A 14676-nucleotide genomic window follows, 5' to 3' on the forward strand; every position below is an offset into this window, starting at 1 on the left:
CACTGGTGTGCTCATGCGTACAAATTAGCCTGTACTCACTCAGTGTACTCACAAGTTTAAATTTAGAAAAAATATCTCGTTTGAAGTAAGATTCGGTGTTGCGTATTGTCTGAAACACTAAATTAAGCCTTTAAACGTTTAAAAATGCGAAATTTATAAGTTTTCTAAGGTGTACTCTCCGGCACTCATGTACTCATGTGGACACCAGAACGCCGAGTGATTCACCCCCTCGGTCGCTTTAAAAGGTGAAAATTTCACCTCTGCTTCACGATGACGACACCACACTATAGTAATTTGACGACAAATCGTCGTAAATTCAAACGATCATTAGAAATGCAGCGTGCAGAACTGGCACTGTCCATAAATGTCGAAGGATTCCAAAGACAACTATCGGGCATAACAACGTATGTTCATAGGGAATCCTATAGTAGGTACGCTGTTATGTCCGTTAGCTACAGAACTCACCCTGAACATGGCGATGCATTGTAAAGAGCTCTTGCTATCCTGAGTCCCATTCGGCGATGTGGGATAGCAAAGCCGTGATGGAAACTACGAGACAGATCCGCCGAAAACAAGATACTCGACACGACACATTTCGTGGCTAGATAGGATTGAATGTCGCTTGCTGAGCTCAGTCATCGTACATTGACAACATTCCCTTGAATGTGTTTTTGAATAACAGGAAAAGTAGCGATACACATCGGCAACTTAGGCCCGGCCTTCTAGCCTACTGCGGGACGGGCCTTGCTTGCTTCAAAATCAAATTCGTGAAATTTTTGCTTTTTAATTAATTAGATCCACAGTGACAGTAAGAGAGCAGGCATGGCCCAAACTGCTGGGCTCCTAAAGCGGGTGGAGCTGGAGTGAGCGTCGTCGTCTGGGAATGGTTGCGAGCCGACCTCGACCAGCGGTACCACACGAGTCTTCGCAACCCTCTTGAAGAAAGTCCAGGAGTCTTTCAAGGTGCGGTCCAGTGTAGGACTCGTGAAGTCCACGTGCACCAAGCCAGTTTTGCTGTAGAAAAATGATTTGGGGTGAGAACACGGTAAAGTCAGTGGCTTGCAGCAAGACCGAGCACCTTAACTGAGCGCTAGCTAAAGAGAATATTTTCAACTTTGAATTTCAAATGAATCCCTCACTTCATATTCTGAAGAGAAACAGATAACATCATGACACACATCGAGAAAAAATAAGGGAAAATCAGGAAATATGGTAGGTTTAATTTTAAGTGAAGTACTCTTGCCACTACTCGATACACTCTCGGCCTTTTACTGACTATTTCTCATAAGCAGACGCATTTCTAAGCAACCCTAACAGTATTCATTATTTTTCTCGCAATAACTTACCGATTTCTAATTACTGCTCTGATGGTACCGTTTTCAAAGTAAAAGACAAAGAAATTTTGAATAGTTTTTAAGAAAAACTGCTAAGTGTTATGGTCGCTTACAGAAATGCGTCTGCTAATGAGAAACAGTCAGTAAAAGGCCGAGAATGTATCTGGTTTGTGTATCAACCCAAAACATTGCCCATTTATTGCTTGCACTTTGAGGTAGTTCAGTATACATAAGTTACGGTTGGCGCCGCCGCACTTACCTGTAGCCATCGCGAAACTCCAATGTGTCGATGAAGCTCCACAGCGTGTAACCGATCACGTTCGTGCCGTTTTCATTTATCCCAGCAATTAATTCTCGCAGATAATTCTGAAACATCAGGAAGACAATTCGTTCATGACAATTTTTTTTTGTCCCTTTCGCGAAAATCAGTGCGCGGTTTCATCACTGTCCTTCGAAGTGTGGTACAGCCTTCAGATAATGTGTGGTAAGCGCAAAACTGTGGTTACCCAAATTTACCACACGTGGAAATGCGGTCAATACCCCTTCAAAATCAGTGGTCGAAAAAGCACCACATGAAATTCATGGTGAATACCACAGCAAATATGTGGTCAGTCCTCCATACCTCATAAAAGGGTGGTCTTGACCACGCAGAGGTAACGGCTAAATCATAAGATTGTACACCACTTATTTGACGGAGTGTACTTCTTACCACATTTGTACGTGTGGTAGAATGCGGTAACCACACTTTTGGTCTCACCACAGCCAAATGTGGTAATTTCACTACACTTTCGATTTCAGTGATTGTGGTTAATTCGCTCCACGAAAAAAAAAAATCGTCCTTGCGTCCCTTCCCTGAACTATCTGCATCACGCCAGGACATCTGCATCTTCAAAGAAACTACTGAGTTAAACAAGAACCACGGACATTCGAAACCCTATGTACCATTGATTCCTCTGCTTCTTTGTTCAAACACGAGTAAAGAACATAGAAAGCAGAAAGTGGTGACATTTCTACAGAGTACTTACACTGACGAAGACGGCCCGAATGTCCCAGTCGGCTATTGGAGACGAGCTTGCTGCTAAATCGATGCCATTCTCTGTAATAAAAACAGGCAGTTTCCGGCCGTCTTTCTCGTATCTGTTCTTGATCCAAAGTGGCATTTCGCGAAGTACCCAAGGGCTATGCTGTAAAAGAAGTTTTTGCTTTTCATGGAAGACGGCTTAACGGCGAAAACTGATTTTTGTGTAGTCGTCCAAGTATGAAAAGTAACGCTTACAGTACTGCCGAAGTTGTCGTCACCGTTGTCTATATCGCCAGATGTACTTTCGATCCGACCGCCAAACATGTTAATGCCCACGTAATCGATCCTGCCTGGAATTCAGCCAATTTTAGAAGTAAGTACGCAAGTTGTTTTCATTATGGATATCAAAGTTGATGCAACAAACCAAAGAGTCGAAAAGGTGGACACGAAAAATATTTTTCAAGAAGGCCCTACAAATTTAGAGTGCGAACAGTATTTGATCCAGGAAGCGGAAGAAGGGGTTAAGTCGAGTTGATTCAGCGACCTCCTCTCAGTCCATCAAGTAAACATGAGTGAAAATTTGGTCCAAAAATAAGTGTGGCGAGACAAGTCCCATCCTCTTGCATCTATTTTTAGATGACAGTTCTCCCACCTGCAAGGTTTAGGCTTTGCAAAAGTGCACGGTTTCAACTCGACTTATCCCCTTCTTCCGCTTCCTGGATCATTTGACTACACTGAAGAAAAAGAATCGAGGGACTCTCCAGGTAAATGTTTGACCACACTTGCTTGATCCGTACCCCTTTCTGTACAAGCACCGAGAGGGGCCCGGGTACCAAGTCTGGTCGGATAAATATCTGGAAGTGCGTCAATTTTCCTTTTCAGTGTAAAACGTTTTAACAGCGTGCGATGATACCTTTGATAAGTTCTTTCTCCTCATCGGTGAAGGGCTTTTTGGAAGCGCGCACCGCCTCTGGGTAGTCGCCGAAAACCAGAGGGTCGACGCTGAGGCCGATGCCGATGTTGACGTTGGAATACGCGGCGTACGCGTCGTCCTCGGGAGTGGCCCCGCGAGAGAAGGGTGGCCCCGCGCCGTAGCCCACCAGGCCTGTGGCGCAACGCGTGAACCGTACCGTCAAAATCTCAGCTCTGCTCTGTGGGCCCAAACCCTAGACGCGTTTTGAGCTCCAGAATCGCTAAACAGGACTCGAACCGAACGTGTGACCCCACCAATGGACTCCTCATTCGAAGAGCAATCCATTGGTACGGTCACACGTTCGGTTCAAGTCCCGTTTAGTGACTCTGGAGCTTAAAACGCGTCTAGAATTTTGGCCGCCTCCGCCGGTTTCTGGCCCACTGTGCGGGGCGAGACATCTGACAAATGTTTTGCGATAAAAAAAAGTTTAACCGATGAAAGGTTATACACAAATGGATGACGGTGAAAGAGTGATACTCCAAAGTATGACAGAAAATAGGTCAGACATTAGCGAAAATGGCCCTTGTTTAGATTGGACCATCAAGTATTATCAGTGACACAAAAAATTATGACCCTTTTTTGGTCGTTCATCGAACTATGGCCCCTTTTCGGTCATAGATTTAAGTATGACCCTTCTTGGGTTATTCATTTTAGTGTCACCCCGTCAAGGGTCATAAGTCTCACCGTTCCATTTTCAGTGGTCTTAAGATGAGATTTGAGCTCAAATTTGTTTCGTCGTTCAAACTGCCACACCCTTTATCTCTTCCGATGAGATATGAGCTAAGTTACAGTGGCGCAAGCATTATGCATTGTGAAATGTCTCCGCAGAACGAATATTTTCAGGATTTTCATTGTGAGTTAAAGAGAAAAACCGCTATGACGTGAATTAAAGCAACGTTGGTTTGGTTCACCCTTTTCTTCGTAATATGGAAAATTTCTTCGTAATACATGTACTGTGCATTTACATTGGACGCTCGTTTCCAAATCCCGTGGCAAGGGTTTACTAAAGAGGCTCTTTTCAACGATGCGCAAGCGTAGCGGGCAACAAGGAAACTAGTCACTAGCGTTTTTATAAAACTTCTAGGAACACCCTAATACTTTACCGTTGAACTTTGCCTTATATTTCTCGTGGTATATCTTGTGGGCCTTAGCGTGAGCTATAATGGTGTTCTTCAGACACGCGTTCTGCTGTTCTGCCGTGTTCATTGTCTTGGGAGGTATTATGAAATCGGCCAGCAGGGAGCAGTAAAGGGCACCCTCGTTGATGCTCGTCCAATATTTCACCTGCGTCAAAAAAAAATGAATGGGAGGCGTTAGAGGCGCCCGACTTAACCCAGTGCCCCAACACAGAAAAGTCTAAGAAGCATCGTTTAGAAATACTAAGAAAAGGAAGGCATTGTAAACTCTACGAAGAGTTGCTATCGTATCGCGGGGCAAAGTCTTTCTTAGAAGCAATTCTTCAGCACGATAAAAACGGTTCCTGGTTTTACCAGGAACTCCCTGGAAATCGCCTATGCCTTCACCATTGGCTTCCTGGGAAAACCAGGTTCCGTTTTTCCCGTGTACAATGCTTTCCATAAGCCATAAACCTAGACCTTTTTTTTCAACTCAGAACATACATTTCAACAGCTCACTCACCTTGCTGCCGTACTCCTTGAAAAGAAACTCCGCATATTCTACATACACGTCAACCATCTTCTCGCTCGCCCAGCCACCGAACGCATCCTCCAGAGCTTGAGGGTATTCGAAGTGAAATATCGTCACCTAGGAGACAAAACTTCATGTAAAATAAAGAAAAATACAAAGGGTTTTTTCTTTTTCTGGGCGACCCGTGAGGAGTCCATCGGTGGGGTGACATGTTCGGTCCGAGTCCCGCGTTAATTAACGCTTAAGCGACTCTGGGACTCGAAACGCGTCTGGAATTCCAGCCGCCTGCGACGGTCTTCTGGCCCACTGCGGCATCGAGGAAGACTAACCAGTGGCTCGATGTTGTGTTTCCGAAGCTCATCTAGTACGTTGTGGTAGTGTTGCACTCCCAGTGCATTGACAGGCCGACTCATATCGCCATCGGGGAAGAACCTCGCCCACGAAAAGGATAACCGAAAAACGTTGAACTGGAAAAGAAAGGCGGGAAACGAGTCAATTACTTGTAATGGAAAGACGAAAAGTGCAATTCAGCATTATTTATTCCTCTTTTGTTGAAAACAATTCGTTCCTTATTCAATACGGCAGGTTATCGCTTCTTCGAATGCTCCCAAGCTAGAAGCACGATCTTTCAAGAGAGCTGAGGCAATAAATGCTTCTCAGAAGAATATCAAACCAACTGTCATTACAGGTGTTGTTTGCATCAAAACCTTACTCGTACATTAAGCGATAGCAAAAAGAACTCTCGTTACACAAGATCACACACAGAAAAGAAAAGCCTTCCCGCTTAGTTCTGTATATAAATGCCCTTTTTTGGCGATGCATGTTGCGTGTTTGAGTTGCACTGACCGCCACCCCACGAATCAGTCATGATCATCTCTTGCTCAAAATGCTCGAATTTATCGCGTTTGAGCCATGGGAATCGCATGTTAATGTGGTAATAATGTAGACTCTCCTTTGCTTCTCTACTGAAAAGTCAAAGGACGGAATTCATTCCATCCTGGGGGGAAAGAAACAAAGTCTTGCCATTCTATGGCGAGAAGCAAAAGTCTCACCATTATTTTTGGCGAGAAACAAAAGTCTTACCATTATTTTTGGCGAGAAATAAAAAGTCTCACCATTTTTTTTGGCGAGAAACAAAAGTCTGACCAATTTTTGACGAGAAACAAATGTCTCGCCAAAATATGGCAATAATTGCAACCCCACTCTATTGGATACCGGGAAATATATCCAAGTCAATTATTGCCATATTTTGGTGAGACATTTGTTTCTCGCCAAAAAATGGTGAGACTTTTGTTCCTCGCCAAAAGAATGGTGCGACTTTTGTTCCTCGCCACAGAATGGCGAGACTTTTTCGTCTCACCAACTTTCGGCCATCGGTCTCGCCATTCAATTTTCAGTGTCTGCTTGTGGCAGCACTCTAAATTCTAAGACAATTGCGTATCGCCATCAAATCTTGCCTTTTAAGAGGCGATAAACACAAGTATCGTCGACAAAATTGAAAATACTTGGACGAATCACCAAAGTTCGGCTATAAACTATGACCAATTCCAAGTTTCTTGCCGAATGTTGACGATACTTCAAAGCATTGGTGATTTGCTTATCGAACGGATGATTTCCTTTTTTGTTCGCTCTTATAGTTGGCAAGAAACAATTGTATCGTCAAAATACTCCTTCGGATAAGGAGTGGAGTCGTTATGACAATACTCCTTCGGATTAGGAGTGAGCCGTTATGACGTCTCCAACGTTTCATTTACCTCGATTGACGTATACGGGCCATCACATAAGTGACAAACGCACTATGATGTCCAACGAAAGTGACGTCATACTGCCATGTTCGTTTGAATGACGTCACATTCGTTGGAACGTGACACGGCCACTTCATCAGGATGTCACATCCGTTTGAACGTGGATCGACATTCATACGAGACTTTGACGTAAAACGAACGGGACAGTGTTCACGTTCTCACAAATATGACGTCACATTAGTTAAACTAGGGGTACGCGCCGTTTTGTTTGGGCGCGTAGTAGGCGAGCGATGCGTCCGTATTCTTGTAGAAGATGGTGAAGAATATATGCAAAGTAAGGCCAATACAGGGTCAATGTGAAACTCAATTTTAAAAGTTTGGTCAAAAATTTGGGTTTAAATTTTTGGGGAAAGTAAAGGTCTGCGATGAAATTGGAAGTCATTTTCGTGATCAGCACACCAAAAACTGCAGGAAACTATGTAAAACTCGATGCGAAAATTTTGGTCCGAAATTGGTAAATATTTGGAAAAGTAAAGGTCTGAGATGAAATTGGAAGTCATTTTCGTGATCGGCATACCAAAAACTGCAGGAAACTATGTAAAACTCGATGCGAAAATTTTGGTCCGAAATTGGTCAATAATTGGAAAAGTAAAGGTCTGAGATGAAATTGGAAGTCATTTTCGTGATCAGCACCCCAAAAAACTGCAGGAAACTATGTAAAACACGATGTAAAAATTTTGGTCCGAAATTGGTAAATATTTGGAAAAGTAAAGGTCTGAGATGAAATTGGAAGTCATTTTCGTGATCGGCATACCAAAAACTGCAGGAAACTATGTAAAACTCGATGCGAAAATTTTGGTCCGAAATTGGTCAATAATTGGAAAAGTAAAGGTCTGAGATGAAATTGGAAGTCATTTTCGTGATCAGCACACCAAAAACTGCAGGAAACTATGTAAAACTCGATGTAAAAATTTTGGTCCAAAATTGGTAAATATTTGGAAAAGTAAAGGTCGGGGATGAAATTGGAAGTCATTTTTGTGATCAGCACACCAAATACTGCAGGAAGCAATGAAACACCGAGGAAATTTTGGTCCTAAATCATGTATGTAATTCTAGTTGAAAGTATGGGTCTTCAGTTGTTAGGTTTTTTAAGAGCGTTTCCTGTTCATGGTGTCATGCCATGAACCCTGACCCTGTTACTCAGTCGAGTAACATTTAACAGCCAACATTGACTTGCTTAATACGATTCACAAATAATTCAATTACCATTCGATATCTCCTTGTTACTGAACTCAGAATACGCAATGTTATTAGTAATACCTAAAAAGCCTTTCTCCCTTTTAGTTTAAACTAGTGGATTAAACTATATTGATTTATCTGCATTAATTAAAAAGAAACATATTTACAGGCAGGCTGATTTAAACTACTTTGCGGAGATGACCTTCTGTCAGATCCAATGAATCGTTTCATAGAATCCAATGTCGAGGCCACTTATTGCTAAATGCAAGTTTATCTTATTCATAATGATAGTCATGGTGTGTTATTTAATCTTTGAAACAGTTTAGCAAAAGTATTTACCTAACATTCTGCGTGAATGTAAAAAAAAAGCCAACTCAAACCATGACCAACACAAATTACCAGTTGTCGCAGACAATGTATGATTAAGTTAAAAGAATCGTCTCATGAAATCATATGACCAAGTCAGTGAATCGTCTCATTGAATCTGATGTCAATGTCAAACCTTGAATGCGCTACACTCACTCATCATATGGTTTTCTTTAAGGTTAGTACTATAGTAAACTCACAGAATTGCAATGAAGCCTTTTCCCAGAATCAGTGCCAAGAGTCAGCAAAGACTATTTATTTTGGCAAGATTAGCATCTGGTTTGTACTCATAGAATGTATTAATATATTTTCTAACTGTTATTGAGCAAAGCAAACAACTAAAAAATATAGTGTCTGAGAATATAAATGGAAATACACTCACAAAGGTTAAAAAGACCAAATCATTCTTGCAATTATCAAACACAGTGCACTGACTAAAACATTTCCCCTGTAGCGGGGGAGGGGAGGGGGTGGACGGACGGACGAAACGCGTAATAATTGTCACTTTCATTTTCCGTGTTTCACTGAGTTGACACTCCGGAGGGGTTTCAATCATTCTAAAATATCGAAAAACTATGACCGTACTCACTTCTAAGCCCTTCTGCTCTTTAGTTTGTTTTATTTGCCAATGTTTTGCCAAGTCCCGTATTTGAGAGTCGCGGCCGCAAGTATGAAAAATTGCTACGAGCCGCCAACCACTGCCAACCTAACCACGCTAAGAACCTAATTCAAAAAGATGTTTTGAATATTTCAAACAATAGTAATCGTGAATATAAGATAAACTCCCCCTGGGGGAGATGTAGGAGCCTTCCGGTGCTAAATTTTGAAACTATTTGTGCGGTAGTTGCTGAGAAACGTGAGTGAGTTACAGACAGACAGACAGACAGACGCACGACCAGTCACTTTTTGGTACCCCCAAACACGGCATGGGCTCGCTATCACTCGCCAATAACAGTGCGTTCGTCACATTCTGATGGCTCATGTCAGGAACATAGCACTACCGTGTCAACACCGTCAGTCACATGACAATTTTCGTTTTAACAGTGCGCCTCAAAGAAAATGAGTTTTCTCTTCAACCTGCCTTGGAACCCTCCACTTTCGAGCAAATTTCACAAACGTGCCGCTCACCCCAACTTTTGAGGCTAAGGCGATGTCCTCCTTGTAACGTCCGTAGAAGTCGCAGGCAATGTCAGCAGACTCGTTTGTTGGCACATTGTGCGTATGATAGTAGTGGTCGAACACATTTTCCCCTTTCCCTGTTGAGAGAAAAATATTTTTCATCAATCCTGGAGAAGCGAGCCCATCTTTAATCACAGTGGCAAAAAGTTGCGGAGAAATCGGTAAAAAAACGTGTGATAATTCTCCAAACACACAACCTAACATTTTCCGTCAATCTTCTCGGTCTGCTTATTGAGAGACTTATTGCATTTTTAATGCGATAATAGTTTTATTTCTGCCGCAGATGAGATAATTTGAAGGAATCACAATAGCCTTTTAATCGCTGCAAATTGTATGAAACGTATCACATTAGAAATATCAGTGAAGGGGAGGGGCTCAAGCCATGCTTTTTGCCTACTTTCAGGCGTGGCCACTGAACTGGTCTACCAACTGTCTGCAATGTGAATGCGTAGAAAACTGCAAGTTCTACGGAGAACACTGTGAGCCCTACGGAGAAGATTGATAAGATGCTACAGATAATCATGGTTAAAAACAATTGACTTTTCCGTAGTTTTTTTGCCACAGTGTTAAGGCTCTGCAATGACTGTCACTGGAATAACGACACATTTAAAAATCTTGCACAACCATTTAGTTTGATATACGAAAAAAAGTTCGTAAATTATGAAGTATTTTCTTTGAAACCTCTGTATGCTCAAAATACTTTGATGTGACAAGCTGCGTTTCTTTAAAAGGCCTTGGTCTGCAAAAATTTCAGAGTGCGCTCGGTGCACAGTGGACCAGAAAGAAGACCGGTGGAGGCGGCTAAAACTCAAGACGCGTTTAGAGCTGTATAGCCGCTAAACAGGACTTGAACCGAACATGTGACCCGACCCACCGATCGGATTCCTCGTTCGGAGAACAATCCATTGGTGGGGTCACTCGTTCGGTGCGAGTCCCATTTCGCGACTCAAGAGCTCAAAACGCATCAAGAGTTTTGGCCGCCTCCACCGGTCTTCTGGCCCACTATGCAGTGTTGTCTGAACCGTACCCACCGTCTTTGTCCCAGGCGCCCTCCGTCTGCACGGCACTGGTGCCCGCTCCAAACAGGAAGTTGGGCGGTAACTTGTACTTCTCGTCGTCGGAGAGCACCAAGCCGGCGCGGGCGGCGCCGAGCCACAGCAGCGCGACGACCAGCACGGCCGAATTCATGGCGAAAATGGCTTGAGCGTTGGCGGACGCTGCCGCTGTCGAGGGGGTATTCACTCGAAGTATTCTCTGTACACGCCGGGATATTCATATTCATATTCATGATATTCCGAAATATTCATACGTATTCAGGTATTCAAAAAATATTCGTGATATTCACACATATTCGGAATATTTTGAAGTATTCACCTGTATTCATAGGTATTCAATAGTATTCAGGATATTTTGCATAAAGTTTGGATGACCTACGAGCGTTTGAGTGTCCCAATCCCCATGTTCCCCAATTTAAATTAAAGCGTCTCGTACTGCCACGGGTTGGCTATGTCGAGACCATGACGGGGGCTGGCCCGAACTGGTGGTGCGTTTCCTTGGCACCATCAGCCCTTCCACCACTCCGCTGCTGAGGCTGCTGGAAATGCCCAGTTCGGGTACCATCACAACAGTACTCAGTACCCTTCGGCGTGTACACACGAGTACACTGACACTCTCAGGAGCTTGAACTTATTTGAGTACACACCTAGGCATTCCTGGCAATATAGGCCGACGTTCAAATCAAAGATGAACAACGAGACAAAGAGCCCTGTTTGGCAATAAAAATAAGCAAAGCGTATCACTGTGTAGTGTCAAAGTTACCTTGACCTCTGAAATTGCCCCATAATGTCAGAGCAGACACGTAGAAATTATTTCAATGCACTGTGATTCAGCAGGAACAATATAGGTCACATTTTGTCAATTTTTGGGGGAAGTTTTTGAAGTTTAATGGAGTCTTGGGTAGCCATCGCCAATATTTTTCGGCAGTTAGAGCGCTTCTTTAGGGCCCTTGATTGATCCCATTATGGATTAAAAATAAATTTAAAACCGGTCTTATTAGTCGATAACTTTCTTTCTCGTAAAGACGGGGGGTCCCAGAAATTTCTTCTCATTATATTGTACGCGTTTTAGGTTTAAATTTCATGATATTCATTAGATATTCATGATATTCACACATATTCACCAGTATTACCTCATATTCACTAGTATTCAGACGAATATGTGTATTCAAAAATATTCTTGGTATTCACGGATATTCACACATATTCATATTCTCTGTACACGAAAAAAGCGAGTGATTACCCCCTCGGCCGCTGTCATACAGGGTGAGTTTTTTCAATGTGTCAATAATTTGGAGGTAGCTTGGGCAGCCCGAGAGGATCTTTTTTCACCAATGAACTAGTGGGCGCAAACGTGTAGGTGCGGATATAATTGATATTTAGAAATGGGCATTCGCACCTGCCAGATAGCCACCTGATGTCACTGAGGGCACAAGACCTCATGAGAGGAAGTCGTGGGTTTAGCGGGGGTGTTTCGAAGGTCGCAGGGGTGCGGCGCAGCTTTCAATTGTCATTTCAGAGGGGTTGCCGAGGGTCTCCAGTGGCTGTCGTGGTGGCCTGCGTAACAGTGGATCTCGCGGCTGTCTTCGCGAGGGTGGCAGGACTCCACGGTTTCTCCGTGAAGTCAGTGGCAGTCCCTCGGGTACTGCGAGTCCCATGACACCCACTCGTGAGGTCCCGCCACCCTCAGTGGCGGCGGGAGCCTACCTCGTGGGCGCGAGGTTAAATTACAAAACACTTATTATCTCAGTAACTAGACGTTTGCGCCCACTAGTTCACTGGCGAAAAATTATTCGCTAGGGGTGCCTAAGCTTCCTAGAAATTATAGACACATCGGAAAAACTCACCCTGTATAAGTTGAAGTGCATCGATAAACCAAGTTTCACACTGCACTGTACTCCCACTTGCGATACAGACCTCACGTTTCTTGGAATACACGCCTCAAGACACAGGTGCTCTGCAGACTCAAGTGTGAGGCAGAGGCGAGCACGCACTGGGCAAGGTACGCACTCATTTCTTGAATGCCTGACACTGCAAGAAAAAGTGTGAATAGTACAACAACAGTACAACAAAAACTGTACAACACGGATTGTATAAAGTTCAACGAGAATTGTACAAACCACAACGAGGCCTGGACGGCCCAGCACTCGTCATGCCGGTTCCATTGTACTTTGTACAACAATTATTTTACTTTGAAAGTACAATTAAATCCTGACAAAAAAAAATGCCAGTAATTTGTGTACCTTTGTTGTGGTTTTTACTTGCAGTGGACAGGCACTCACGTGTTTGCTGCACACCTGCTGACAGACACGCTTTAAAATTTGCAGGGTGAATGCTATGATGAAATGAATTTTAGTATCGCACATTTTTGCAATGCTCCGAAAACTCAAGTGTGTCCACAAAATGCTTCAGGTGCAAAAAGCGCAGAAGTGGTTTTACTTCTCTCTCTTGATCTTTGACTTCCGCTCCAGGGATTCGTTACACTACCCAATTTATTCGTGTTTCTCCATTTGAGCCTAACGTAGACAAGTATGCAAGCAGCAGATGAGTATAAACAACGTAGATGAGTATGAACTTTGATTTTATTTCAGAGACGCGCATTTTGTCTTTAAAACGTTTTTCGGTAAAACGAACGTTTAAGGGAGAGATCGATTGTTAAAGTTTTATGTTCCTATCGATTGCGCAAAATTTTCACGATAAATTTCAACGAATTTCCACTATGTGCATTTGTTTTGTGGCTAAGAATAATTTGGCTGCTACAGTTCTTATAAATCGGTCAAAAGATTAACAATGAGGAAGCGGACCCGTCGAAAACAAGACGGGTTCTCCTTCGTCGGAACCCCTAAACAAAGGTCACCTCTGGATCCACCGGCAGTCTCCAACCTGAAGCATGAGATACAGTTTGTAGGGGTAAGGAAAGTGCATCCTATCGGGGCTGATATCTTGGCTTTGAGCCATCCCTCCGAAAAATTCTGAAAATCTTCGAGTGAAATCCTTGTTAAATGGATGCAAGATCTCCGCAGCCCGAAGGTGAACGTTGGTTTCCTTGAAATTTTCTTCCCCGACTAGCCCCTTTAGTGACCTTCTCCAGAAACTGACGTGAGTTAACTGCAGATTTTATGTCATCATAGCAGGTTTTTGTAATGATTCAGAATTTCAGGATTTCACAATACTGTGCAAAGATTCATTGCATGTGGGGATCAACGATTCATGGAGATTACATTTTGAAAGTCATCAGATTCGAATGCTAAAAGCAGTGCTATACTCGTGCTCGACACCTGCAGGTGCTCAACAAGGTTCGATCCTTAACTTCATAATCAGAGAACTTGTATTCCAATGAATGATCTCACGAGCACCCTTTTTTTTAGTTCTATAAAGAAAACCCTTAGGGACTTAATTTAAACTTCAAACCATATTCCTCAAAAGACAGCAATCGTATTTAATTTTCCTTTGATTGCGTCAAATGTCTTCGTGCCGAACGGTTTGACGTAGTTCAGACACACTAAATTCTTATGGACTTTTTAAATGCATAAGGACGCATTTTTTATGCATAGTTATGCATGCGCAGAAACGTCCATAAGGTATGTATAAAATTATGCATCACTGTGCACATTTTATGCGTCTTCCTGCATAAAATGTACACAGTGATGCATAATATTATACATAACATATGGACGTATCTGTGCATGCATAACTATGCATAAAAAAGTCCATAAGAATTCAGTGTGGAGAAGACGTATAAAGAAAATGTACGCACGTGCATCTAAAATAGCATTAACACCTGACTACGCCAATCATCATTTGTTTGCTCGAGGCGTTTCCGCCTATCGGACCGTGATCGTATCTCGTCGCAGCCCGAGCCAGGGGACGCTCGAACTTCCTATCAGGACACAGCAGCCTCGGATTAGGTCCTGATCGGAAGTGAGGCAATGATCGGGACAAACAAAAGTGCATCTCGCAATTCACTGCAGCGAATCAGCGAACAAAGTCAGGAAACTAAGACATGGAAAGATCATCAGAGTAAAACTGTCTTTGGCACCCTTCAAGGGGGTAAAAAGGATGTTCCCTCTTGGAAGGGCTTTGACATTTTGCAGAGAAGTCCTGAATCAATTTTCTC

The 14676-nt window shown here is 43.0% G+C and overlaps 1 protein-coding gene across 2 annotated transcripts; it reads right to left on the bottom strand.

The window, feature by feature from the left end:
• Window positions 1–754: 754 nt before the first annotated feature.
• Window positions 755–10723, bottom strand: LOC117644940 (cyanidin 3-O-glucoside 7-O-glucosyltransferase (acyl-glucose)-like). 2 transcript variants are annotated; one of them, XM_034384732.1, is made up of 10 exons: window positions 10536–10723; window positions 9454–9581; window positions 5305–5442; window positions 4967–5092; window positions 4432–4612; window positions 3269–3460; window positions 2611–2705; window positions 2360–2518; window positions 1594–1700; window positions 756–1014 (listed from the first exon to the last, which is right to left on the bottom strand). In XM_034384732.1, the coding sequence occupies exons 1-10, from the start codon at window positions 10690–10692 to the stop codon at window positions 792–794; spliced, it is 1506 nt and encodes a 501-aa protein (XP_034240623.1). In that variant the 5' UTR covers window positions 10693–10723; the 3' UTR covers window positions 756–791. The 2 variants fall into 2 exon arrangements, with proteins under 2 accessions (XP_034240624.1, XP_034240623.1); XM_034384733.1 differs by lacking the exon at window positions 2360–2518 and having other exon boundaries at window positions 755–1014.
• Between the last annotated feature and the right edge of the window lie 3953 nt (window positions 10724–14676).

This window comes from Thrips palmi, unplaced genomic scaffold, assembly GCF_012932325.1.
Source record: "Thrips palmi isolate BJ-2018 unplaced genomic scaffold, TpBJ-2018v1 HiC_scaffold_18, whole genome shotgun sequence".
NCBI lineage: Eukaryota > Metazoa > Arthropoda > Insecta > Thysanoptera > Thripidae > Thrips > Thrips palmi.